The sequence below is a fragment of the Saimiri boliviensis genome, chromosome 14 (genome assembly GCF_048565385.1).
Source record: "Saimiri boliviensis isolate mSaiBol1 chromosome 14, mSaiBol1.pri, whole genome shotgun sequence".
Classification (NCBI taxonomy): Eukaryota; Metazoa; Chordata; class Mammalia; order Primates; family Cebidae; genus Saimiri; species Saimiri boliviensis.
Genome location: NC_133462.1, coordinates 19,320,342 through 19,348,316, shown reverse-complemented (window position 1 = coordinate 19,348,316; position 27,975 = coordinate 19,320,342). Strand labels below are relative to the sequence as shown.

General features: G+C 39.9%; 1 protein-coding gene across 2 annotated transcripts; it reads left to right on the top strand.

Annotated features, from left to right (window-relative positions):
- On the top strand, nucleotides 1–27,739 carry ZNF829 (zinc finger protein 829). 2 transcript variants are annotated; one of them, XM_074386476.1, is made up of 5 exons: nucleotides 1–171; nucleotides 856–915; nucleotides 6,505–6,631; nucleotides 6,941–7,036; nucleotides 23,326–27,739. In XM_074386476.1, the coding sequence occupies exons 1-5, from the start codon at nucleotides 1–3 to the stop codon at nucleotides 24,303–24,305; spliced, it is 1,434 nt and encodes a 477-aa protein (XP_074242577.1). In that variant the 3' UTR covers nucleotides 24,306–27,739. The 2 variants fall into 2 exon arrangements, with proteins under 2 accessions (XP_074242577.1, XP_010346297.3); XM_010347995.3 differs by having other exon boundaries at nucleotides 82–223.
- The last annotated feature ends 236 nt before the right edge of the window (nucleotides 27,740–27,975 follow it).

Sequence of the window (27,975 nt, the reverse complement as noted above, 5' to 3'; positions counted from 1 at the left end):
ATGCAAAAGTTGCAGGAGCAGCCGTTTCGGGTGGGCCCAGGCGAGGAGCGGACGGAAATCGGCGTGGGTCCCGCGCTGGACTACATTTCCCAGAGGGCCTGGTGGCCGTTCACTTTTCTCGCAGGAATTCGAGCGTTTCGTCACGCCTGGCGGGACCCTTGGATCTTGGGGGTGAGCTATTTTGGTCGGCGGGAGAAACTGGCCCCGGTCTGCAAGAGCCTAGGTGAGGATACTTAAGGGCAGTGGGGAGCTGGCGCCTTGGTCCTGTGCTGACCGAGCGACCTGAAGGGAGGTTGTGGAATTGTCTGGGAAGTAATAACACTGCGGCTTATGTGCGGGTATGGGATACGTAGGTAACTGCAGGGGTTGTGGCTGTGTGTTCCCGTGGTCGTGTGTGATTGTGACTCTGCGGCAGTGTGGGGTGCCTCCGCCTGTGCAGCTGTTATTGTGTGTTTCCTGTGGTGTGTATGTAACTGTAACTGTGTTGCGGTGTGTAGCTTCGTGTGTGCTGGTGAGAAGTGCATGTCGCCTTAAGTGTGACTGTCCCTAAATGTATGTGGCATTCTGTGTATGAATATAGGGTCCCGTCAACTGTGCGATTGTGACTTCAGAAGTCTGTCTCTAGGAAACCTTTTTTGAGGTCTGGTCAGATTCCAACCCTGGGCAGCAGTGAACAGAGCCTTTCCCCTGAGCCACTGGAATAGGACAGGTTGCCCCATTCTCCTCTGATCTCCATTCCTCGTGTGTCGTGGGTAATGGAGCTGGGGAGGACGTCTTCCTTGACTAATTTGGGTACCAAGAAAAACCTGTTGTCTCACAGTTATTCTTTACTCTCCCAATTTTACCTTTCTCCAGGTGAGTCACCCAGAAGAGGAGGAAGGAATGCATGATGAACTTCTACAAGCAGTATCCAAGGTGTGTTGTGGTCTCCCCTTTTTCTTCTGAAAATTCTTGCTTAATAAAGAAGTGACATTTAATTGTAAGTCCCTATAATTTTCCTGTCACAGAAAAGGATGGTTGTGCCACTTATGCTTGCTGAATTTTCTTCTCAAATATTTATTATGATTTAAAAATAAAAGGATGATTAATTTAGAGATCTTAAAAACACAGCATTACCAAGAAAAAAATAAAATCTGGCCATTCAAATAATTAGTGTTAATATTTTAATGTATTTTCAAAAACCAAATTTTACTTAATTTACTTACCATTTTATGTTCTACATTTGTACTAAAAACGTGTCATAAATATTCTCCCATGTCTTCAAATGGTCTTGGGAAATACATTTTTCTATGTTTGAAAGAACTGTGGTGTATACTTTTTTCAAATCAGACATGCCAGACTTTTAAATTCTTATTTGAATATATATCTGTCCTTACAACCCCCATCCCCACAGGTTTGAATTTGGGTTTCCATGAGTAATAATAAAATTGAACATATACTATCAGTTTTTAGCATTTCATCTTTAGTGACATGTCCGTTCAAATCTTTACTCATATTTCTCTTGGAATAGCTCTTACTGATTTATACGAGTTATTTATGTAATCTGGGTCTCAGTCCTTTATTGATTATGTTTTCCTACTATTTGGACTGTTTGATCACTTCCTATAAGATGATTTTATGATAAGTTCTATTTTTTTAAAAGCTGAGTTTATCGATATTTTTCCTTTATGGTTAGTGATTTTTTTATCTTATTTAATAAATCCTTCCCTGTCCCAAGGTCATGCAGATACTCTCTTATATTTATGCTTAAAGCATAAGTTTCACTTTCATGTTTAGATATTTAATATACTTGCAACTGGTTTGTGTGTATGTTACGAGGTAGGGGTCAGATTCTCCCCCTCCTTATTAGTACCCAGTTTTTTCAGTACCATATATTGGAAGATGCATTGTATTTTTATTGGTCATCAAATATACCTAGTGTCTATATGTACATGGTTATATTTATGAACTCTTCATTCTCTTCCATTGATTTTGTATATTCGTATGCCAGTATCATACTGTCTTGATTTAGCTCTTCTCCTTTGATGGTAATCTGTCTTGTTTTCCTTTGACTGTTCGGTTTTTGGCTTTCTGTAATTTTAGTACTAGATATATATGTGTGTTTTATTTATCTGCTTGGGATTTGTAGAGTATTAAAATTTATGGATGAATATCTATTATTAGTTCAGGAAAATCTTCACTCATTATCCCTTTAAAACCACCCCCCCGCAATCATTCTCTCTCCCTTTCCTTCTCAGGTTCTAACTAAAGGTTTTTAGGTTATAATTTCTTGTTCTTTTTTGTGTCTTATCCCTTTATGATAAAAAAGAACCTTGCCTCATCTCAGGAGGGGCAGTGGGCATGGCAGGCAACTAGAATTTTTGGATTCTTCCTCCAAGTGATAATAAAAATATATTTATTCAATTGTGTTTCAACACTTCTAATCTTGGGGAACTCACTAAATTGTAAGGTTATCCATTTACTAGATCAGGCGTCCCCAAACTATGGCCCGCAGGCTGCATGCGGCCCCCTGAGGCCATTTATCCGGCCCCCCGCCACACTTCAGGAAGGGGCACCTCTTTCATTGGTGGTCAGTGAGAGGAGCACAGTATGTGGCGGCCCTCCAACGGTCTGAGGGACAGTGAACTGGCCCCCTGTGTAAGAAGTTTGGGGACGCCTGTACTAGATGATTGCTTTATCTGAAAATTAGAGGATACATATTAGTATAGACGACTCAGAATAGGGACAGTGTTTTCTTAAAGTGTAAATTTGGAACTCTGGGCCTTCTCTTAATTTTTAAATTGTATGTGTTTGGTACAGATGCAAAGAAAATTAGGATAAGAATAAATCTAACAAACCTATTTTGTGTAAGGCCTTTCTATCTCAATTTCTTTTTTTTTTTTTTTTTTTTTTTTTTGAGACTGAGTTTCGCCCTTGTTACCCAGGCTGGAGTGCAATGGCGCGATCTCGGCTCACCGCAACCTCTGCCTCCTGGGCTCAGGCAATTCTCCTGCCTCAGCCTCCTGAGTAGCTGGGATTATAGGCACGTGCCACCATGCCCAGCTAATGTTTTGTATTTTTAGTAGAGACGGGGTTTCACCATGTTGACCAGGATGGTCTCGATCTCTCGACCTCGTGATCCACCCGCCTCGGCCTCCCAAAGTGCTGGGATTACAGGCTTGAGCCACCGTGCCCGGCCTCAATTTCTTTTAAAGAGGACTGAGTCTTCCCTCTCCTGTACCAAAGCCCAAATAGAAAATCTGGTTCCCTTCTCCCTTCAGTCTCTAGTTACACTCATCATTTCTATAGGGAAGATTGTTGCCCAGTATTAATGGGAATAACTAGAGATGTGTGGTATACTGTCATAGACAATAAAATTTAAAAGGAATAATTTTTGTTTTCAGAAGTTAACCTAATATTTAATAGGGAAATATTTGAAACATGTAAATATTTGAAAATCAGAAGTAAAAAAAGGATACCACATTACCAATGTCATTTAACATTGTTTTAGAGCTGTTAACCAAAACGCTTACATAAGAAAAAAATTAGGTTAAAAATTACAAAAGAGGGCATAAGATGATCACTTTATAGATGATATGACTGTGTACCTGAGAAACCAAATCTGCTTATAATCAGCATTTGGAAATAAGCAGGATTCTATATGAAGCAAACAAAAGAAAATTTTTTTCCCTTATAATTTCTGCTCTCAACCCTCTCTGTGGTTAACTTTTTTGTTGCCCTGGATAAAATCTTGTACAGACTATAATTTTTTTTTTTTTTTTTTTTTTTTTTGAGACGGAGTTTCGCTCTTGTTACCCAGGCTGGAGTGCAATGGCGCGATCTCGGCTCACCGCAACCTCCGCCTCCTGGGTTCAGGCAATTCTCCTGCCTCAGCCTCCTGAGTAGCTGGGATTACAGGCACGTGCCACCATGCCCAGCTAATTTTTTGTATTTTTAGTAGAGACAGGGTTTCACCATGTTGACCGGGATGGTCTCGATCTCTTGACCTCGTGATCCACCCGCCTCGGCCTCCCAAAGTGCTGGGATTGTAGGCTTGAGCCACCGCGCCCGGCCACAGACTATAATTTTTTGATCACTCTTTGATATCCTTTGATAGTTTTCAGTCACAATCTCAGTCTCATTTTACCAATTAAAACCTCTAGTTCAGTGTAATAATATGTGAGTTTCATTTAAAGTTTCTTCTGTGAGCTCAGGCTTGCTTCAAGCTTGCAGTATGAAAGAGGGACGTATTAAGCTTCTTGATTTCCTTGCTCTGAGCTTCTATTTCTCCTGCCTAATAGTTTCTGGATCCTATGAGATTAGAATAGGGATAGGGAAGAGGAGGTAAGGAAAAGAAAAGTCTTCTTGATTTGTTTTGGTGTTGGTCTCCTGTGCCTTGATGGATATTCAACACTCCTTTATGAGGCACCATTAAGGGTTTCTCAGAGAAGCTCTTGTTGGAAACCTCTAATTGCATTTCCTGGGATATGTGCAGCATGTCTCCTTGAAATGGCTACTTATGATATCTGTCACACATTTTTGCATTCTTGATCCATTCCTTTGTTGAAGTCACTTTGTCCCTTTATGGGGTCCACATATAGCCCAAAGCGGGGAATAGGTACCAGTCTTTGTGCCCCCTAAGCTCTAGAGTACACAGGAAAAATTATTCCAAAGTATGTCATCATTCCACTTTGTACCCTGGAGCCTGCTTGTCCTAAGGTGAAGGATAGGTACCCTCATTTCTCCTATCAATTGGGAATGTGTGTCCTTTTTTAAACAACCAATTCTTGGGACACTACTTGAGTATCCTACAATTCAGTTGAATTTGGACACTACCTAGAGTTAACACAGACCCCATTGGTTAGGAGCCTCAGTCCCAGCTGGTCGTCCCAGGACTTTGGGAAGAGATGGGCAGATCACTTGAGGTTAGGAGTTCGAGACCAACCTGTCCAGCATGGTGAAACCCTGTCTCTACTAAAAATACAAAAATTAGCTGGGGGTGGTGACCAACGCTTCTAATCACAGCTGCTTGGGAGGCTGAGGCAGGTGAATCGCCTGAACCTGGGAGGTGGAGGTTGCGGTGAGTTGAGAGTGTGCTGCTGCACTCCAGCCTGGGCGACAAGAGTGAAACTCCATCTCAAAAAAAAAAAAAAAATTCAAGAAATGTTAAAAGACCTGAAAAATGGCAAGGCATTGTCCCACTATCCAGTCCTACTCCCCTTAAATGGCTACTTTAAACTCTTTTTGCTGTTTCTGTTGGCATTTTTCCTATATTTCTAATTAATATTTCTATATTGCTATTTTTGGATACATATTTTCTAGTGATTTCTAGGCAGGCAAATATGGATTGAGATTTCCCATACTGCAGTCCTCATTTTTTGTCCATGCAATAGAGTTATATGACAATTTTTCTTTACATTATTGCTATCCCTGTGATTAGGACTTTGCAGATATTGTTAATGTGAGCCAAGTAAAACAACAGATTCTGGATTTTTTTCTAGTACAATTTGTATTTTTCTCAGAGCAAATTGCCTTATTTCTTTTTTTGCCTGGTTTTATGTATGTGTTGCTATTTTTTTTTCAAATTCTCTAACATTGCTATCAGTTGCCTATCAATATTTTCTACATGATCAAACTTACTAGCTCCTTATTTTTCTTTGGAGACGTCTTTCCTGTAGTCCTCATGTCTTGTGTTCCTAGATGCTGTTCTCTCACTCTGCTGTCAGATAATGTTCTAGGATTTGCCTTATATAATTATACTGGCACTTGGATCACCATTTTCATGTTAGTTTTGTAGTTTCTTAATATAATACCTTCTCTTTTTTCTAATTTACTGTCTAGTTTTGGGGGTTTTTTTTCTTTTTCTTTTTTTTTTTTGCATTATGAGAAAATATATTCTCTAGTTTTGACGGAAAATGTAGCCCAGTAGCTTCCTAAGAAAAGCCACTTTGGAAATACTTTTATTATTCCCTGCAGATCTAAAATTGTCTTGATTTAATCTTCATAGTGGTTTAGTAATTTGATTGGATATAGAATTTTAGGTCAGAATTCGGTTTCCTTTATAATATTAAAGGAATTGCTTTCTTTTTTTTTAATTTCAAATGATGCTATTGAGAAATCTATTGCCATTGTGATTCCTGAAAACTTAGATGATCTTTGTTTTCTTCCTGGAAGCTTTTAGAGATGTTTATTTTTGTCTTCCTCTGATGTTGTGAATTTTTACTCCGTGTATTACAAGACGTGTTTGAAAGTCCCTCCCATTTTCCCCTCTCTTGGGACTTATAAAGGGAAAGGGGGAGGGGGAAGAAACTCACTAATAGAGCTGAATGCTTGCTATTTCATATCACTGGAAAAGTCCAGTCTATTTGTACATCCCTTGTACAGAGGATATATATAAATTCTGATATGATAGGATCCACCTCCTTTAATTCATTTACTGTCTCCTTTCTTGCAGAGGCTTCTTTCACCTCTACCACCATCTTTGTCTTTTTTCCTTTCATTGTGAAAGCTTATTTGTTGTTTCAGGGGTCAGTGATGTTCAGGGATGTGTCCATAGACTTCTCTGAAGAGGAATGGGAATGCCTGGACTCTGATCAGATGAATTTATACAGAGAAGTGATGTTGGAGAATTTCAGCAACCTGGTTTCAGTGGGTAAGGATAACTATCCCCCAAAATTCAGAGTCTGCCCTTGGAAAATCTCTCCTTTCTCCACTGTGAATTATTTGCTTCATGTAACCAGCTGAATTTCTGCTCCCTATTCCCCAAGGAATGGTCTGAGTTGGAATGGAATGGAAGAGTTGGAAGTGGGCAGTTCTAATGGACTGTGGCTGAAGCTTCATCTTCTCCATCTTTCTCTGGTCCTTCTTATAATGGCATCTCTTCTTTGATCACCAAGAGACTGGATCTGATTTCTGGGGAGCCCACAGCATAACCATGTCTCATGTCTTTTCTTGTGAGCAGGACTTTCCAGTTCTAAGCCAGCTGTGATATCCTTATTGGAACAAGGAAGAGAGCCCTGGATGGTTGACAGAGAGTTGACTAGAGGCCTATGTTCAGGTAAGTAAGAGATGATGGCTCAGGCCCAGGGTTATGAGGAGACATACATCTGAGATTTTATCAAGAAGCTCTCTTTAAAGGCCTGAGGCCTCTTCCGTATAAGCTATCCTACCTTTTTATCTTCATACTTTCTCCCTAGTCCGATATAGCAAGTACCTTCGTGACTGTAATTATGCTATAATTATTTTACTCACATTTTAGGTTTCATTCCTTCTATGATATGCTACATTTAGACTGGTATGAAAGTAGACATTTCCACCCTAAGAAATAAATGAGTGTAAGTGTGTGTGTGTTTGTGTGTGTGTGTGTCTTTTCTTTTTCCTTCCCTATACTTGTTTTCATGTTAACTGCTTCCAATTATTTAATGTCTTTGACCAGTTCATTCTGGATTTAATAGTTCTTTCTTTCATTTATCAAACATTTGATTACTTTTTACTTTAAAAAAAATTGAAGTATAACATACGCACAGAAAACTACTTGACTATGATTGCATAGAATGGTGAAATTGAGAATGGCGAAACTACTACTGAGGACAAGAAATAGAACATTACTAGCACCTCAGAACCCCTCTTCTGTTCCTTCCCAATCACCAGCCTCTTTTTCCTCTCCAAAATAAATACCATCCTGATATTTAGCACCATGGATTTGTTTTGCCTATTATTGAACTTTATATAGATGCAATCACACAGTATTTAGTCTTTTGTCTTTGGCTTTTTTTGTTCAACATGTTTATGAGACATATCTATGATGTTGCATATTATCTGGTGTTAGTTCATTATTATTGGCTATGTTGTATTTCATTCTATATATATCTATATATCTATATATATATCCGTATATATATATATATATATTTTTTTTTTGAGATGGAGTCTTGCTCTGTTGCCCAGGTTGGAGTGCAGTGGTGTGATCTCGGCTCACTGCAACCTCCATCTCTCAGATTCAAGCAATTCTCCAGTCTCAGCCTCCAGAGTAGCTGGGACTATAGGCTTGCGCCACCACGCCCAGCAAATTTTTTGTATTTTTAGTAGGGACAGGATTTCACCATGTTGCCCAGGCTGGTCTCAAACTCCTGACCTCAGGTGATCCACCCCACCGCAGCCTCCCAATGTGCTGGGATTACAGGGCGTGAGCCACCGCACCCTGCTTCATTCTATGAATATATTTTAAATTATGCTTTATATATTATTAATTACTATAAATTAAGTGTCTTTTCTACTGTCGACAGCTGGTTGTTGGCAGTTTTTAGCTATTACATATAATGCTGCTGTGAAGGTTCCTGTATGTAACTTTTGGTAAATGTGTGTACACATTTCTTTTGGGTATATACATAGGAGTGGAATTACTGAGCAATAGGATATGTGTGTGTTCAGCTTTAGTAAATATACCAATTTTCCAAAGTAGTTTTACCAATCTGTAGTTCTACTAGCAGTATGAAAGTTGCCATTGCTCTGCATTCTTACATTCTTACCAGTTCTTATTATTGCCAGACCTGTTAATTTTAGTTATATTTTAGTTACTCTGATATGTATGTGTTCTGTGACATGCCTGTTTAAGTTTCTTGGCTAAACTTAGTTGGTCGTCTTTTTTTTTTTTTAATTGCTTTGAAAGAATTCTTTTTATATTATATATATTAGCCCTGTGTTATAATGATGTAAATATCTCCTACCACTTTATATCTTGCCTTTTATTCTTTTAATGGTGTCTTTTGATGAACAGAAATTATTAATTTTAATGTGGTCACAGTTATCTTTTTCTTTATAGTGTTGCTTTTTTGAGTCCTGGGTAGGAATGATTGCCTACCCAAAAGTCATGAAGATACTTCCTATGTTATATTCTAGTAGCTTTATTGTTTTACTTTTTCCATTTAGATCTAGCTTCCTGAAGTTGGTATTTGTAGTGTTGTGAGGTAGGGGTCAAATTTCATTTTTCTCCATGTGAATATCCAGTTGACTTCTTAGTATTTATTGAGATGACTGTCCCTTTCCCATTCTCTGTAGGACTACCTTTGTCATAAATCCTGTGTCTGTGAGTCTGTCTCCCAATTTCTGTTCCTTTGGCTTATTTATCCTTGTGCCATCGCCACACTATATTAATACTGTAGCATGTAATAAATCTTATCTAGTAGAGCAAGTTCTCCTGCTGCTTCTTAATCCTTTGCATTTTCATTATAAATTTTAGGATTAGGCTGGCCACAGTGGCTCACACCTATAATCCCAGCATTTTGGGAGGCCAAGGCAGGTGGATATCTGAGGTCAGGAGTTCGAAACCAGCCTGGGCAACAACATGGTGAAACCCCATCTCTAATAAAAATACAAAAATTAGCTGGGCTTGGTGGTGAGTGCCTGTAATCCCAGCTGCTTGGGAGGCTGACGCAGGAGAATCGCTTGAGCCTGGGAGGCGAGGTTGCAGTGAGCTGAGATTGTGCCATTGCACTCCAGTGTAGGGCTATTGGGCCCCACAGGGTCGTGGGGTGTCCCTTATGCTCTGCTGAGGTGCAGGATCCAAGAAGTAAAGAGATATTACACTGAAGAACTGGTGATGAGCAGCTGGACTCGAGGGGCCATGCAACCTGTGAGCAGAGATCAGCGAGAGCCCCAAATGCCCAGAACCATCTGTATTTATTAGGTACAAGCAGGGGGCAGGGTTGTGAGTGAGGTCATCATCTATAGGCTTAGTAATAGGGCATACATAATCACATGAGTCACAAGCAAGGAGGCCACCCCTTTATGTCACCTGGGCAGTGAAGTGGGCCGTGCGCAGTGGTGGGCTGTGCCATGTGTGGTAGTAGAGGGTCGTGTACAGAAAAGGGGTCCACCCCCATTAGGTCACCAAGGCAAGGAGGTGGGCTGTGTGCAACAGGTGTCGTGTGCAACACTTATCTGGGGACTGGCGACATCAAAGGATTTCTAATAGAAGGATGCTATAAGCCAGTGCAGTGGGAGCTGACAGACTTGTGCTCTTCTCTTAAAATATTTATGGGAGGGTGATTTGAGCTAGCACAGAAGTGAGAAAAGACTGACAGGGTGTACAGCCTCCGTGACTGGTCACGCCAGAGGGGTTCTTCTCCCTCAGTTATTTCCAGGATTTCAGGCGTGAGGCCTGCTTTCCATAGGAACTGAATGCAAGGTACTACAATTCCTTTATCAGGAGGAGAGGGTCTTGCTCCAAGCCTGCCATACAGCTTATGTCCTTTCAGGCAGGGACGCCACTGCCTGGGTCTTTGGTTTTTGTCCTGGTCTGGCTGTTTTCCCTTGTACTGCTTCTGTTCTGTGACTGCTCTAGGCATTCCTTCTACTACAAACTACTATATTGGTTATATGGAAGGATTATATAAATCAGCACTAAATGTGTCAGTATAGCTCCAACTACAATACCTATGATTGTATAGAAAGATTATATAGAACTAAGTATGCTAGATAGAAGTATTAAGTATGATTATATAAGCTAGATATATGTAAGCAATAAGTTATACTTCAGGCACTAATTCTATAAACTAATATATGATTATATGTAAAGGATTATATAAAGGAAATAGCTGAGTAATAACACTGTAAACTAAGATATTCTTCAGGCACTCATTGTGCCTGGGGTCTGGACAGTTCTCCTTCCTTGGTGCTGATAGAGGATGTTACCCACACTCCAGCCTGGGGGACAAGAGCAAAACTTGGTCTTGTCCAAGTATATAGAGTTATTTCAAACTTAATCAAAGCACCAAGTTATATTTTTCATTAGAATATTACTATTAGTTTGTGGAGAATTAAGATTTTTAAATAACAAGTCTTGTAAAAATGTTTGACTCTAATTCTGTACAGTAGTCTGCTAGGTGCTGTACAGTTTATAAAATATGTAGGCTTATTAAGAAACGTCATCTAATGTAGGAGCTGGGACATGGCTGTAAATAATTTCTACAGAGTAGATTCATCAATGAGAAGATCAAATAGGAAGCTCAGAAGAAAGTTGTAAAACAGTCAAAAATATGGAAGTAGAAATTGATCCAAGTAGAAGTTAATGGTTGGAGCCCTAGAAGTACATGTTGTTACCTATGGAGTTAGCGTTGGAAATAGAAGATCCATGCCTCCCTTGAGAAATAATTCTAGATTTAACAAAGCTGTAGGAACCTAGGCAGGAGTTTGTGAATCTTCACTTTTTCCCAGCTGTCAATTGATCTTAGCTGCCTTTACGTATTTTATTTCTGTTTCTCTTACCACTTTTCCTCCCTACCAACTTGCTAATTTGCCCTCTTCGTAATCTTACCTTAACCTTGTACCTTTCTGCTTGAAAGGTGGTCTCTGTTTATTCCTTTTTCATTTTAAAATAACTAATTTAATTTTCATTAAAGTAATATATTTTGAAATCATAGTATTATCAAAAGATATCAAAATAGTACAAAGTACAATACAAATGAAATTTGTATGTCCTGTTACCTACTTAAATTTTGAATAATATGTTTTGTCATTTTGTGATACTTCAAACTGTAAAAGTATTTCTTGATGTCTGGTTCTAATAGTTGAGGGTTGGTCTCTTATAATCACCATATGTATCCTGAATATAGCAGTATTTGTGTGTTTGAAATGATAGTATTATAAAGCTTATATTGAAAAACAGCAGCCCAGGCCAGGCGTGGTGGTTAACACCAGTAATCCCAGCACTTTGGGAGGCTGAGGAGGGCAGATCACTTGAGGTCAAGAGTTCAAGACTAGCCTCCCCAACATGGTAAAACCCCATCTTAACTAAAAATACAAAAATTAACTGGGTATAGTGGCAGGTGCCCATAGTCCCAGCTACTTGGGAGGCTGAGGCAGGAGAATCACTTGAACCCAGGAGGTGGAAGTTGCAGTGAGCTGAGATCATGCAAATGCACTCCAGCCTGGCAACAGAGTGAGACGCCGTCTCAAAAAAGAGAAAAACAGCAGCCTGCTTTTTTATTATACATTCCTACCCTGACTGCCCCAGTCTGTCTCATTAAAGACAATACATTTTCAACTCTTACTTTCATTCTTCTGATACCTACCTTCAAATTTTGAGTAGTATGTTTTGTCATTTTGTGATACATCAAACTGTAAAAGTATTTCTTGATGTCTTGTTCTGATAGTTGAGGGCAGGTCTCTAATAATCACTGTATATATGTTGACTATAGCAATATTCATAGTTTATATCTGATTACACAAATGTTATAACTTTCCTGTTACCTACTTAATATGCATCCCTATTTATGTTACGCATTACTTTTCATTTGTGTTGCAGTTCGTACTTTCTATTTTGATATTTTTGCTGAGTCACTTAAGAGTGCTTTTACATAAAAATATATACTGTTCAAATAGTGAATTGAAAATAAACCCATTGAAACTGAGATGTCTTTTGTATGTATCAGTTTTACATTTTGAAACAACTAGTTTTTTAAAGACAAAACTATTATTATTATTATTATTATTATTATTTTCAAGATGGAGTTTCACACTTGTTGCCTAGGCTGGAGGCAGTGGTGCACCCTCTACCTCCTGGGTTCAAGCAATTCTTCAGCCTCAGCCTCCTGAGTAGCTGGGACTATAGGCACGCACCATCACATCTGGCTAATTTTTGTATTTTTAGTAGGGACAGGGTTTCACTATGTTGGCCAGGCTGATCTCGAATTCCTGACCTCAGGTGATCTACAAAGTTTGGCCTCCCACAGTGCTGGGATTATAGGTGTGAGCCACTGTGCCTGGCCTATGATTTCCTTGATAACAAAAGCATATCTATTGCATTTCTGTTATTATTACCAGATAGTCTCAACTACTCAGATTATAATTTTTAACCACAGAATAATGTGGGAGGTAGGAAATTGAGAACAGTGATACATAAACATTTTAACAGACTAGTAAAGCTCCTGAGTTCATGTGATACCATTCCCCCATTCCTCCAATAGCCACCCACATTCCTTATAAGCACTTGTAAAAAGGAAAAAAAAGGCCCCTCCATAAACAAAACAAAAAAACTTGTTATTTACATTACCCAAAGGTATAGCCATCCTCTAACATGAAAAATAAGGCATACATATTATAATGGCATATGTGTTAAAACTGTTCTTGGGAATCAATGTTTTAATACCTTATGTTGGCCGGGCGCGGCGGCTCACGCCTGTAATCCCAGCACTTTGGGAGGCCAAGGCGGGTGGATCCACGAGGTCAAGAGACTGAGACCATCCTGGTCAACATGGTGAAACCCCGTCTCTACTAAGAATACAAAAATTAGCTGGGCATGGTGGCGCACGCCTGTAGTCCGAGCTACTAGGGAGGCGGAGTCAGGAGAATTGCTTGAACCCAGGAGGCGGAGGTTGCGGTGAGCCGAGATCGCGCCATTTGCACTCCAGCCTGGGTAACAAGAGTGAAACTCCATCTCAAAAAAAAAAAAAAAAAAAAATACCTTATGTTAGAAATCATCCAGGTTTCCAAGGATTATCTATTAATTTTTCTTAATGTCCATTGTCTTAAAGTTAACTAAGAATCTTGTCTATTATATATAAGCTGACTCACTACAGAGTAACACAGTTACTTAGGTGTTTTTTGTTTTTTGGTTTTTGTTTTTGTGATGGAGTCTCACCCTCGCTCTCGCTCTCCTCTGTCACTCAGGCTGGAGTGCAGTGGCATGATCTTGGCTCACTGCACCCTCCGCCTCCCAGGTTCAAGAGAATCTTCTGTCCCAGCCTCGTGAGTAGCTGAACTACACGCATGTACCACCATGCCCGGCTAATTTTTGTATTTTGAGTATAGATGGGGTTTCACCATGTTGCCCAGGCTGGTCTCTAACTCCTGAACTCAAGTGATCTGCCTGCCTCAGCCTCACAACGTACTGGGATTACAGGTGAGAGCCACCTCGCCAGGCCCAACACAGTTACTTTGATATCAAAAAGTTTGAAAGAACTATAATTTGATTTGGTTTAACACATAATTGTATCATTTTTATAATTTTGGGTTTTTTTGAGACAGAGTCTGACTCTGTTGGCTGGAGTGCAGTGGTGTATCTTGGCTCACTGCAACCTCCTCCCAAACCCCCTCTCCCAGGCTCAAGCAATCCTCTCACCCTCTCTGAGGCTCAAGCAGTCCTCTTACCCCAGCCTCCCTAGTAGCTGGGACTACAGGTGCACAGTACCATGACTGGCTAATTTTTGTAGAAATGGGGTTTTTGCCATGTTGCCCAGGCTGGTCTTGAACTCCTGAGCTCAAGTAATCCACCTGCCTTGGCCTTCCAAATTGCTGAGATTACAGGCATGAGCTAGAGCACCCAGCCTAGTTTTTATAATCTTAAAATTTACATTTTGAGCTGATAAAATCAGGAGGAAGATAATATAGCTATTTTTAAACCAGAATTATTAAACCAATCTTTTTTTTAATTTCTGGTTTTGAGCTAGCAGTTCTTATGAGGTTTTCTTGTGGGGGATGACTTGTTTATTTTTTAAGGTTAGCACATTCAAACGATTGGAAGTTTTCTGTGACTATCTTTTCACTGGTCACACAGTTGGATAGTCCACAAAATTGAAAATATTTGCTATCTTAGTCTTTATAAAAAAAGCTGCTCAACCCCTGCTCTCTATAAACCAATCAGAGTAGTACTTCTTTAATTTTTTTGTTGTTGTTTCAACTTTTTTTTTTTTTGTTTGTTTGTTTGTTTTGAGACGGAGTTTCACTCTTGTTACCCAGGCTGGAGTGCAATGGCACGATCTCGGCTCACCGCAACCTCCGCCTCCTGGGTTCAGGCAATTCTCCTGCCTCAGCCTCCTGAGTAGCTGGGATTATAGGCACGCGCCACCATGCCCAGCTAATTTTTTGTAATTTTAGTAGAGACGGGGTTTCACCGCGTTGACCAGGATAGTCTCAATCTCTTGACCTCGTGATCCACCCGCCTCGGCCTCCCAAAGTGCTGGGATTACAGGCTTGAGCCACCGCGCCCGGCCTGTTGTTTCAACTTTTTTAAGGTATAATTCACATACCATACAGTTCACCCACATAAAATGTACAATTTAGTGACTTTTAATGTAATCATAGAGTTGTATAACCATCACCATAATCAATTTCAGAACATTTTTATCACCTCAGAAAAACCCGTGTACTCTCTAGCTGTTACTCCCATCCCTTTCCAGCCCCAGGCAAGCATGAGTTGATTTTCTCTCTCTATGGATTTGCCTATTCTGGACATTTCATATAAATGGAATTATACAATATGTGGTCTTTTGCAACTTCCTGTTTCATAGCATAATGCTTTTCAAGGTTCATCCATGTTGTTGCGTGGATCAGTATTTCATTCCTTTTTATTGCCAAATACAATTCCATTTTATGGATATACCACATTTTATTTATCAATTGATCAGTTGATGGACATTTGGGTTTCCTCTTTTGAGCTGTTTTGAATAATGTTGAAGGAATTTATGTGTGTAAGTTTTTGTGTGGACATAAGCTTTCAGTACTTTCAGGTTTCTACCTAGGAGTAGAATTGCTGGGTTATATTGTAACTCTGTGTTTAGCCATTTGAGGAACTGCTAGACTGTTTTCCAAAATGGCTACACCATTTTACATGCCCACCAGCAGTGTATGATGGTTCCAGTTTCTCTACATCATTTGCTAACACTTGTTACCCTTTTTTTTTCTTTCTTTGAGATAGAGTCTCCCTCTGTTGCCCAGGCTGGAGTGCAGTGGCACAATCTTAGCTCACTGCAACCTCCACCTCCTGGGTTCAAGCAGTTCTCTTGCCTCAGCCTTCTGAGTAGCTGGGATTATGGGCACATGCCCCTTATTGAGTATATCTTTTAGGTCTTAACTAAAATATATTTGCCTATTCTTCTGAAGTGTTTCCCCTATATTCTCCTCTAGCTGTTTTATAGTTTTGGGTCTTATAGTTAAGTCTTTAATTCATTTTGAGTTTATTTTTTTATATGGTGAGAGATACAGTCTAGTTTCATTCTTCTGTATATGGATATCCAGTTTTTCCAGCACCATTTATTGAACAGGATGTCCTTTTCCTAATGTCTGTTCTTGGCACCTTTGTCAACCATCAGTTGACTCTAAATACATGGATTTATTTGTGAGTTCTCTCTTCTGTTCCATTGGTCTATATGTCTGTTTTTCTTAGAGTACCATGCTGTTTTGGTTACTACAGCTTTGTGGTATATTTCAAAGTTTGATTCTTCCACTTTTGTTCTTTTGCTACAGATTGCATTGGCTATTTGGGATCTTTTGTAGTTCCCTACAAATTTTAGGATTTTTTTCCTGTTTAAAAAAAGTGACTGGTATTTCAGTAGGGATCGTATGGAATCTGTAGATTACATTGAATCTGTAGATTGCTTTAGAAAGTATGTTCATTTTAACAATAGTTCTTCCACTGCATGAGCATGCAAATATCTTTTTATTTGTTTATGTTGTCTTCAGTTTCTTTAGACTGTGTTATGCAGTTTTTGTTGTAGAGGTCTTTCACTTCATAGTTAAATTTGCTTCGAGGTTGTTCTTATAACTATTATATTAATAAATCGGATTGTTTTCTTGATTTAATTTTCAGCAAATTGATTGTGGGCATACAGAAATTTTTTTTTCTTTTTTTTTTCTTTTTTTTTTTTTTTTTTGAGACAGAGTTTCACTCTTTCACCCAGGCTGGAGTGCAATGGCACAGTCTTGGCTCACTGCAGCCTCTGCCTCTTGGGTTCAAGCAGTTCTCGTCTCAGTCTCCTGAGTATGTGGGACCACAGGAGCATGCCACCACACCCGGCCAATTTTTGTATTTTTAGTCGAGATGAGGTTTCAGCATATTGGCCGGGCTGCTCTCAAACTCATGACCTCAAGTGATCCACCCACCTCGGCCTCCCAAAGTGCTAGGATTATAGACGTGAGCCACTGTCCCCAGCCTACTACTTATATTTGTATGTTGATTTTGTATCTTGCAACTTTACTGATTTCATTGATCGGTTCCAAGAATTTTTGGTTGCATCTTTAGGTTTTTATATATATGTAAGATCATGTCATCTGTAAAGGGACAGTTTGACTTTCTGTTATCCAATCTGGATGCCTTATATTTCTTTCTCCTGCCTGGTTGCTCTTGATATAACTTCCAGTACTATATTGAATAATAGTGGTGAATGTGGGCTTCTTTATCTTCTTCCAGTTCTTAGAGGAAAGGCTTTCAGCTTTTTCCCATTCAGTAAGGTGTTAGCTGTAGATTTGTCATATATGGTCTTTATTAATGTTAAGGTATGTTTTTTAATTCCTAATTTTTGAAATGTTTTTATAATGAAGAGATGTTGAACTTCATCAGATGCTTTCTGTGCATCTATTGAGCTGATCATATAGTTTATGTCTGTCATCATGTTGATATGATGCATCCTGTTTATTGATTTGCTTATGTTAAACCATCCTTGCACTTTAAGGAAAAATCTGACTTAATTGTGATATATTATCTTTTGGTTGTATTATTGGGTTTCATTTGCTAGTGTTTCATTGAGGGGTTTTGTGTCCATTTTCATGAGGGGTATTGACCTGTAGTTTTTTGTTGTTGTTGTTGTTGTGTCCCTCTCTAGTTTTGGTATTAGGGTAATGCTGGCCTTGTAGAATGGATTAGGAAGAATTCACTCCTCTTCTATTTTTTGGAATAGTTTGAGCAAAATTGAGGTTAGTTTATTGTAATTTTGGTAAGATTCAACAGTAAAGCCATTTAGTCTTGGGCTTTTCTTTGTTGGGAGACTTTTTTTTTTTCCCTCGTTTCAAGTTTTAATCAAAGCTTGTATACAGGATTACTTTATTCCTGCATCTTCTCAATTGTTTCTTCCTGTGTTTGCCCTTTTCCTTTCCTACTTTGCGAGATTTGGCTTTCCGTTCAAGGATCTTTTTGCGGTCTTTGTCCAGTTGTAGCCTAGTGGTAACCACCTTGCTGGGGTGAATGCCTACGTGGACAGTTGTGCCATTAGCCTTTTCCCGCTGCACCCGTTCAGTGTAGATTACGTATTTCTTCCTGTAAACCTGGACTACTTTGCCAATCTGCTGACCTTTATAGTGTCCTCGTACAACCTGAACTTCCTCATCCTTTCGGATGGGCATGGATCGCACGTTGTATTTGTGTCTCAGCTCTTTGGAAAGAGGGGAGGACATAATCTTCCTGTGTTTTTTTTTTCTTTTTTTTTTTTTTTTGAGACGGAGTTTCACTCTTGTTACCCAGGCTGGAGTGCAATGGAGCGATCTCGGCTCAATGCAACCTCCGCCTCCTGGGTTCAGGCAATTCTCCTGCCTCAGCCTCCTGAGTAGCTGGGATTACAGGCACGTGCCACCATGCCCAGCTAATTTTTTGTATTTTTAGTAGAGACAGGATTTCACCATGTTGACCAGGATGGTCTCGATCTGTTGACCTCGTGATCCACCCGCCTCGGCCTCCCAAAGTGCTGGGATTACAGGCGTGAGCCACCACGCCCGGCCTGTCTTTGACTTTTGACAGTTTGACTGTGATGGGCCTTGGAAGACCTTTTTGGATTGAATCTATTTGGGCATCATTGAGCCTCCTGCATCAGCATGTCTATATTGCTTACAAGACTTGGAAAGTTTTCAGTTATTATTTTGATAAATAGATTTTTATGCCTTTGCCCATCTCTTCTCCTTCTAGAACACCCAAAATTTGCACTCTTTGTTACTTTATGATGTCCCGTTTGTCACCTAAGCTTTCTTCAGTTTTAAAAATTCCTTATTGGCCGGGCGCGGTGGCTCAAGCCTGTAATCCCAGCACTTTGGGAGGCCGAGGCGGGTGGATCACGAGGTCGAGAGATCGAGACCATCCCGGTCAACATAGTGAAACCCCGTCTCTACTAAAAATACAAAAAATTAGCTGAGCATGGTGGCACGTGCCTGTAATCCCAGCTACTCGGGAGGCTGAGGCAGGAGAATTGCCTGAACCCAGGAGGCGGAGGTTGCGGTGAGCCGAGATCGCGCCATTGCACTCCAGCCTGCAGCCTGGGTAACAAGAGCGAAACTCTGTCTCAAAAAAAAAAAAAAAAAAAAAAAATTCCTTATTAATTTTTACTTTTGACTTCCTGGGTTCTTTCAAAACACCTGTCTTCAAGTTCAGAAATTCTTTCCTCTGCTTGATCTAGTCTATTGTTGAAGCTCTCAATTGTTTTTATTTCATTCATTGAAATTTTTCAGTTTTAGTACTTCTGTTTGGTTCTTTTTCATGACCTCTATCTGCTGAATTTCTCATTCAGATCATGAATTGTTTTTTCTGATTCTTTTGGTATTTATCCATGTTCTATTGTGTCCCACTGAATTTCTTTAATATCATTATTTTGAATTCTTTTTCAGGAACTTGATAGATTTTTTGTTTGTTGGAACCTGTTGCTGGAGCATTATTGTGTTACTTTGGAGATGTCATGTCTGCTTTTTCGTGTTTCTTTTATCCTAACGTTGATATCTGTGTATTTTTTGTTATGGTCATTTTTTCCAATTTTATGGATTTGTTTTAGTAGGAAAATATTTTTTCTGTAGATGTATTTATAGTGGTGGTTGGGTAGGTTGCTTTGGCTTTGTTCTAGGTGGGTACAGTGGTATAATCTCCATATGATTTCTTTGGCTGTAATGAGTGTCAGTATTATCTATGAGTTCCTCAGTGGCTTAGGGTTTGGTTGTTAGTAGAAGCTGTGATGAGGCTTTTCTGGGATAGGTACACCAGACACCAGCTGGGCTGGTCCATAGGCCCCAGTAGTGTTGGTGATGTTCTCGGCATACTGGTTCATGGGGCCTCAGATGGTGTATTCCAGCACTGGTGGTAGCTGCTCCATACAGGTTGATCTCTGGGCCTCCAGGTTGCTTGCTCAGGTGCTGGCAGTAGTAGCAGTGGGCTAGGAAGGTGGGCAGGTCCTTGGGCTCCTTGTTGGCATGTATGGCATTGATTATGACAGTAGCAGTAGTTGACCAACTGTTTGGGCTTTGAAGCAACATATGCAGGAACCAGCAGTGGCAATGGCAGTCTGGATGGGCTAGTCCCTGTGGTTTGTACATTTTGTGCTTGCATTGGTGGTGGCAGCAGGCTGGGACAGCCTGTCTTCAGGTTCCTGGCAGGGGTGCATGGATGCTAGTGACGGTGGATGGGCTGAGTCAATCCCCGGGCTCCCAAACAATAGATGGTGGGCACTGGCAGGCAAAATGAGCCCATACTTAGGCCCTCAGAAGATATGTGCAGGCATTGGTGGCAATGTGAGGAGTGAATTCATCCCCACACCCCTGGACATTGCATATAGCAGTGGCAGGGGCAGCATCAGGCATGGCAACCCTGTCTTCTCATCCTGCCAGTGGTGCACATGGATTCAAGCTGTGGTGGGTAGGGTGGGTTAATTCCCATGCCCCCAGACAGCATGCTCAGGCCCCGGTCACAGACTGGCTCTGCCTTTCCTCATTGTGGGAATGGTGTATGTGGGCACCAGCAATAGCCGGCAAGGTGAGTCCATTCCCAGACCCACCCGGCAAAGTGGGTCCATTCCCAGATGATGTGCTAAGGCAGCAGCTTTGGTGGGCCAGGTAGGCTTGATGTCACGCCCTTTGATGCAGACCAGCACTAGTCTTAAGGGCCTCTGAAGGCACTTGCAGATGTATAGGAACCCAGCTGCCTGGGAGCAGTGGTTTTCCTGTCAGTGGCAGTGGCCCCAGGCAGGTGGCTCTCAGGCTCTGGGGAGCACACACTTCAGCTCCCTCTGCCCCAAGGGCAGCCTCTGACTGCTGTACCGCTCATTCCCCAGGGTGTTGGACTCTGAGTGCTGGACTGGAGTACTGGGGTCCTAGCCACACTGATGGTTCCAATCACCATTGCAGTGCTTTAGCCCTCTACGTGGACATGGAGGGAAGCCAGCAGAGCTCAATGGATGTAGAGATGGAGGAACTGTTCAGTCCCAGGGGAGGATGTAGTCTGTTAGGGTCTGGGATCCCAAAGTGGCACTGTGCTGCAGTGTGCTTGGGTTTATGGGAGGGACCCAGCATGAACTCCCTATCTAGAACAGTGATGTGTACATACTGGGTAGCTCCCTTTACTAGTCTTGGGGCCCATGGGAGCTGAGGGGCTGTTTTGTGGCTAGGATTGCAGGAGTCCACAGTGGGAATATGGTCTCCCTTACCTTTCCCCTACACTCTTGGATCCAAGCTGATCCTGGTAAGGCCAGCTGTTTTGCTTCCCTCTTTGTGCCTCAGAGGTTCCCTGTTACTTTCCTGCTGAATTCCAGTGTTCTGTCATAGATGCTCAGTTTGGTGTGTGATTATCTACTGTTGTAGTCCTTCTTTTTGGAGGAGGTAAATGCTGGGTGCCTCTAGTCATCCATCTTGAAACCCCATTCTAAAAATGTATTCTTGAGAACAATGAATCTAAATTCATTTATTGCCTCAGTAATTCTTTAGGTAGTTTGCCAGGAGGTGCGTATGTATTAGTGAAAATATCAAACATTTCTCGATTTCATTGGCTCTGTGCAGATTATATAATATTATAAATAATAAGTGCTATTAATAAGAAATAGAAAGATCTGAGACCTAATAACAGGAAGATCGTAATTTAGACTGAAGATCAGTTATGGCCTTCTAGAGATATGCTGTTTGAGCAGAGGCTTAAATGATTAGCAGCAATTAGGGCCAACAATTGTGATAGGATGGGGGTATGCCAGGTAAAGGGGATATCCGTGTTGAAAGGCCCTCAAAGGCAGGGAGAACTTGATGTGCTTGAAGGACTAGGGCTTCTTGAGCAAGCGGAAGTGTAGTATAACACAAGGTTGGAGAGGTAGGCAAGAGCCTCATTATTGGAGTCTTCTTGGTAATTACCAAGGAGTTTAGATTTTCAGTTTAGAGACCAAATACCACAGCAGGTGCTGAATGGATTAGAGGGTGCTGGAACACATTGCAGAGACCATTAGGAGATGCCTACAGTGGTCTAGGAAAGAGGGGATTCAATATAATAATTAAATGAAGACAACTTCAAGAGATTTCTAGGGATGCACCCACACTAAGTTTGGCCAATGATTGTGTGGAGGGAAGAATTAAGGTAGTCTAGCTGGCTTTATTTTGACATCTTCAAGCCATTTCATTTGCCCATTATCTCTGTTTTTGCTGTGACATTCTTTCATAATAATAGCTACCAGTACTGAGTGTTTACTTTATATTAGATTATTTACATACTTGTTTCTCACCAGTATGCCTTCTCTGATGCTGAATAAGCCTTGAGTGTTGAGTAATAGTTTTTAGCTCATTCCTTATCTTTTTAGCAATCATGAGTTAAGTGTCATTCCCATTTTAACAGGCAAGGAAAAGAGGGCTCAGCGGTTAATTGCCTTAAAGCATAGAACTGGGGCTTACTGTTCATATGTTGACATGGAGTTCCTTCCTTCTCATAGAGTACATTTCGTCCTGTCTTAACTGTCTAGAAGTCTCAAACCTGAGCCACCTTTCTTCTCAGTCACTGCCATGACTTGGATGATTCATTTCTTTCTCCTGAGGTCTGCATCACAGAATTGCAGAGCAAATTATTTTCAGTGAGTCCCTAACCCATATCGTCCTTTATGCACAGAATAGATTTATCTGTCTACTCTCCCTACCAGTTGTGTTCAGCATACTAGATTTGTTGGAGGCTAGTGATTTGCCAGTATACCCTTGCACAGTCACTGAACTCCACCCACCCTGCCATTTAAAGCTATCAACACATTTATTATTCTTAATAGCCCTTTTATGTAGGTCTGACAATTATCTACAAATTGCAAAACATAACAGTATTGTGCTCTGTGTATGTGAGTATGTATTTATACACATGTATATATAATTATAATCTCTCTGCCCTGGAGCAGAGGCAGCATCCTACTGGCCTGTCTCCTCCATTACCCTCCAGCTGAACCCCTGCCTGGCCATGCTGATGGCCTTGCAGTCAGAGCTCCACTCTGTATGATGAGGAGACGCAAAGGTGGGTCTCAGGCAGCACCTGCAGGCAAAGAAACATATCAAAAGAAATTAGAATCTCTCTATAATATGGAGGATGATGCTGAACAGTGTGTATTCGCCAAGGGTTAAGGTGACTCTGGTTCAGAACAGCATTGAAGGCTCATAGAAGTCATCTACTTCCTGAATCCACATCCTCAGCTTCTTTTATTGCCTTCCTAATGTCTGTGCTTTTCTTGTCAGTTTTACAGATTCCCTAGCCACCTTTGAAAACGAAGTGTGTTAATTTCCCAGATATTCTTTTCAGCTTAATCCTCCTATTTCTTTTTTAGAAATGTTAACTTGCCCAGAATAGGAAAATTTATTTGCCTTTTTATTTTCTTTCAGATCTAAAATCAATGTGTGAGACCAAGATACTATCTCTAAAGAAGAGACATTTCAGTCAAATAATACTTACCCATGAAGACATGACTCCTTTCATTCAGTCCACATTTCTTACTCCACCTCAAAAAACTATGAGTGAAGAGAAACAATGGGAATGTAAGATATGTGGAAAGACCTTTAATCAGAACTCACAATTTATTCAACATCAGAGAATTCATTCGGGTGAAAAACCCTGTGAATATAAGGAGTGTGGGAAGTCCATTAGTTATGGCTCACTTGTTACTCGACATGAGAGGATTCACACTGGTAAAAAACCCTATGAATGTAAGGAATGTGGCAAGGCTTTTAGTTGTAGTTCATATTTTTCTCAACATCAGAGGATTCACAGTGGTGAGAAACCCTATGAATGTAAGGAATGTGGAAAAGCTTTTAATTATTGCTCAAACCTTAAGGATCATCAAAGAATTCACACTGGTGAGAAACCCTATGAATGTAACGTATGTGGAAAAGCCTTTACTAAAAGTTCACAACTTTTTCTACATCTGAGAATGCATACTGGTGAGAAGCCTTATGAATGTAAAGAATGTGGGAAAGCCTTTACTCAACACTCAAGGCTTATCCAGCATCGGAGAATGCATACTGGTGAGAAACCTTATGAATGTAAGCAGTGTGGGAAGGCCTTTAATAGTGCCTCAACACTTACTAACCATCACAGAATTCATGCTGGTAAGAAGCTCTATGAATGTGAAGAATGTAGAAAGGCCTTTATTCAGAGTTCAGAACTTATTCAGCATCAGAGAATCCATACAGATGAAAAACCATATGAATGTAATAAATGTGGGAAGGCCTTTAATAAAGGCTCAAACCTTACTAGACATCAGAGAATTCACACTGGTGAGAAACCCTATGACTGTAAGGAATGTGGGAAAGCTTTTGGTAGTCGCTCCGACCTCATTCGCCATGAAGGAATTCATACTGGTTGAATGATAGAAACTAAAGACCCTTTTGTTAACCTTTATAATAAGATTTTTTAAAACAGGTAATGAGAACAAGTGTGGGTACACATTATCAAAGGTTCTCCTATGTATTAGTTGTTTTTTTTTTTGAGACAGAGTTTGACTCTTGTTACCCAGGCTGGAGTGCAATGGCGCGATTTCGGCTCACCGCAACCTCCGCCTCCTGGGTTCAGGCAATTCTCCTGCCTCAGCCTCCCAAGTAGCTGGGATTACAGGCACGCACCACCATGCCCAGCTAATTCCTATGTATTAGTTTTTAAAGGATACCATAACAAAGTACCAAGTACCAAAAACTTGGTGGCTTAAAACGAGAGAAATTTATTCTCTTACAGTTTGGAACCTGGGAATCTAAAATCAAGGGTGCTGACAGTTTTGGTTCCTTATGAGGACTCTGAGTGAGGATCTGTTCTATGCCTTTCTCCTAACCATTCTATGCCTTTCTCCTAACCTGTTAACAGCTGGCAGTCCTTGGCATTCCTTGGCTTTTGCATACCTCATTCTAATCTCTGCTTCCATTTTCACATTGCATTCTCCCTGTATATGTCTCTTATTTTGACACCAGTCAGATTAGATTGGGGTTACCTGGTGACCTCATTTTAACATGATTACATCTGTCAAGACTTATTTCCAAATAAGGTCATATTTACAGGTACCAGGGCGTAGGACTTCAGCATCTCCTTTTAGGGGACACAGTTCAACTCATAATAACCTGTTAGCACTATTTTGTCTAATATATTTATAATTTCCTTTTACATGTAAGTTGTTAGTCAAATATACATATTTTATATTTTAATTTTTTTTTTTGAGACAGAGTATCACTCTGTCCAGGCTGAAGTGCAGTTGCGCAATCTCAGCTCACTACAACCTCCAGCTCCTGTCTGTTCTTCCAAGTGGCTGGGATTTACAGGCATGCACCATCATGCCCAGTTAATTTTTTTTTTTTTTTTTAATTAGAGACAGGGTTTCACCATGTTGCCCTGGCTGGTCTTGAACTCCTGACCTCAATGATCTGCCTGCCTCAGCCTCCCAAGGTGTTGGGATTACAGGCGTGAGCCACTGTGATGGCCAAAACAGGCTTTAAACCAACACAAATTAAAATGGACAAAGAAGATCATTTATAATGATAAAGGATAAATTCAACAAGAAGATAAAACAATCCTAAATATATATGCATCCAACAATGTAACACCCAGATCCATAATACAGATACTACTAGACTTAAGAAAAGAGATAGAGAGCAATACAACAATAGCAGGGAACTTCAACACTCCGTGAACAGCAGTAGACAGATCACTGGGACAGAAATCAATGGAGAAATTCTGTTATTTAAAAAAAAAACAAATCATATCTAATGTCTTCTCTGACCATAGTGGAATAAAACCTAGATATCAATACCAAGAGGAACTCTCAAAACTATACAGATACATGGAATTTAAACAGCTTGCTCCTGAATGATTGTTGGGTCAATGATGAAACTAAGGTAGAAATTTAAAATTTTTTGAAATAAATCGAAATAGAGACAATACTCCAAAATATCTGAGACATAGCAAAAGCAGTGCTAAAAGAGGATTTGATAGCATTAGATGCCTACACCCAAAAGATAGAAAAATCTCAAATGAATAACCTAACATCACATCTCAAGGAAAAAAATAAACCCAACCTAAAGCTGGCAGAAGGAAAGAAATAACAAATACCAAAGCAGGCAAAGATGAGACTAAGAACAAAAGAATATAAAAGAAAAGAAGTTGGTTCTTTGAAAAGATAAACAAAACTGATAGACCACTAGCTAGATTAACCAAGAAAAAAAGAAGGTTCAAATAAATAGAATCAGACATGATAAGGTGACATTATAACTGATAACCACAGATATATGAAAAAATCAGGAGAGACTATATGCACAAATTAGAAAACCTAGAGGAAGTCGATAAATTCCTGGAAACATACAATCTTCCAAGATTGAACCAGGGAGAAACAGAAATCCTCAACAGACTACTAATGAGTATTGAAACTGAATCTGTAGTAGGAAAAAAATCTCACAACAAAAAACCCTGGACCAGACAGATTTACAGCTGACCTCAGGCGGGCTGATCACCAAAGGTCAGGAATTTGAGCTTGGCCAACATGGTAAAACCCTGTCTCTACTAAAAATACAAAAATTGTCTGGGCATGGTGGCAGGTGCCCATAGTCCCAGCTACTCAGGAAGCTGAGGCAGGAGAATTGCTTGAATGTGGGAGGTAGAGGTTGCAGTGAGCTAGCATTGTGCCATTGCACTCCAGCTAGGGGACAACAGGAGATTCCATCTCAAAAGAAAAAATACTTCCTATTGAGTACAATGTACATTATTCAGGTAATGGGTGTACATTATAAGCTAACACTTTCCCTACTACACTATGTATGTATGTAACACAACTGTCCTTGTAACTTCCTAATCCTATAATTTTTTCAAAAAAATTAGAAGCTAAACAATAAAAGACAAATTAAGAACGCTTCCTTAAAACGTGAAGGCATTATGCTCATAAGTTACTATGGATTTCAGAGTACAGAGTAGAGTAGAACACAAGGATTTGGTCTGGTAGGTGGGAACAGAAAATGGGTATATAAATTTTATTGCAGTTAGAGCCCTGGGTTGAGGAATGACCTGAGAGTATATGATATTGCAGAGACAGATGTCTTCAGGACAAAGAGGTTAAGGGTTTTTGCCTTGGTGCTTTCACACTATATTGTGGTAGTAACACTGTATGTGTTGGGAGATATAACAGGAAACATCTTTCTAGGAATACGCATACCAATAAATGTTTTATCAGACTTGTTCAAACAAGACAGGAGAACAATTTTCATTATAATTTCATTTCCATTTCTGTGTTATAAGAGAAACTGATCATTTGTTCACATGTTTAAAAGGCATGTTTATGCTACTATAAATGCTTGTTTCTCCACGTTATTGATCATCTTTACTGATTACAAATTTATATACTTAAGAAATATATTTCTTTATATGTTACATATTAAGGTTAGTGTTTGTCATTTGTTGTTTCCGTAAATTTTCCTAATCTTTTAGCATCTTTATATAAATAAATATATATTTAGAGATGGGATTTCACCCAAAGTGCTGGGATTACAGGCGTGAGCCACCATGCCCGGCCTGTCTTTTGATTTTTTAATAAGCAGAAATCTTTTTTACAGGTAGTAAAATTTACAGTTTTTCCTATACACATAACCCTATTACTTTTTCTCTATTAATATTTCTGCAGATTTAGAGTCATCTGAGAATTTAAATTGTATCTTAGACAAAATCATGAGAATTACTTTAGGATCGCTGTTACTGGCTCTAGAGTTCAGGGACCCAACAAGTAGAGTTGTGCAATTAGATGGAATAAAATGTTGAAGAGGACCAAAATAATTCTGAGTCTCAAATCTGAGTTTTACCCTAACATATCAGGAAACAGTGGTCTGGGCTCTGTGTGTGTTCCTGTCTTAAAACATGGATCTAATATCATAGATGTAAATGATTGCATGTAATATCTTTACTCAAATTATGATAAACCTGGCTCTGTGGATACACAGGAATGACTACTTAGAAATAATTTGAATACTCCATTCTATTTTAAAATAAACCATTTATTTTAGAACAGTTTC

What these genes read in the sequence shown, in the direction of transcription:
- ZNF829 (XM_074386476.1), top strand. Translation starts at nt 1, where the DNA reads ATGCAAAAGTTGCAGGAGCAGCCGTTTCGGGTGGGCCCAGGCGAGGAG. An exon ending in TTCTACAAGCAGTATCCAAG is followed by an intron (nt 916 to 6,504) that starts GTGTGTTGTGGT and finishes TTGTTGTTTCAG; the next exon opens with GGGTCAGTGATGTTCAGGGA. An exon ending in GACTAGAGGCCTATGTTCAG is followed by an intron (nt 7,037 to 23,325) that starts GTAAGTAAGAGA and finishes ATTTTCTTTCAG; the next exon opens with ATCTAAAATCAATGTGTGAG.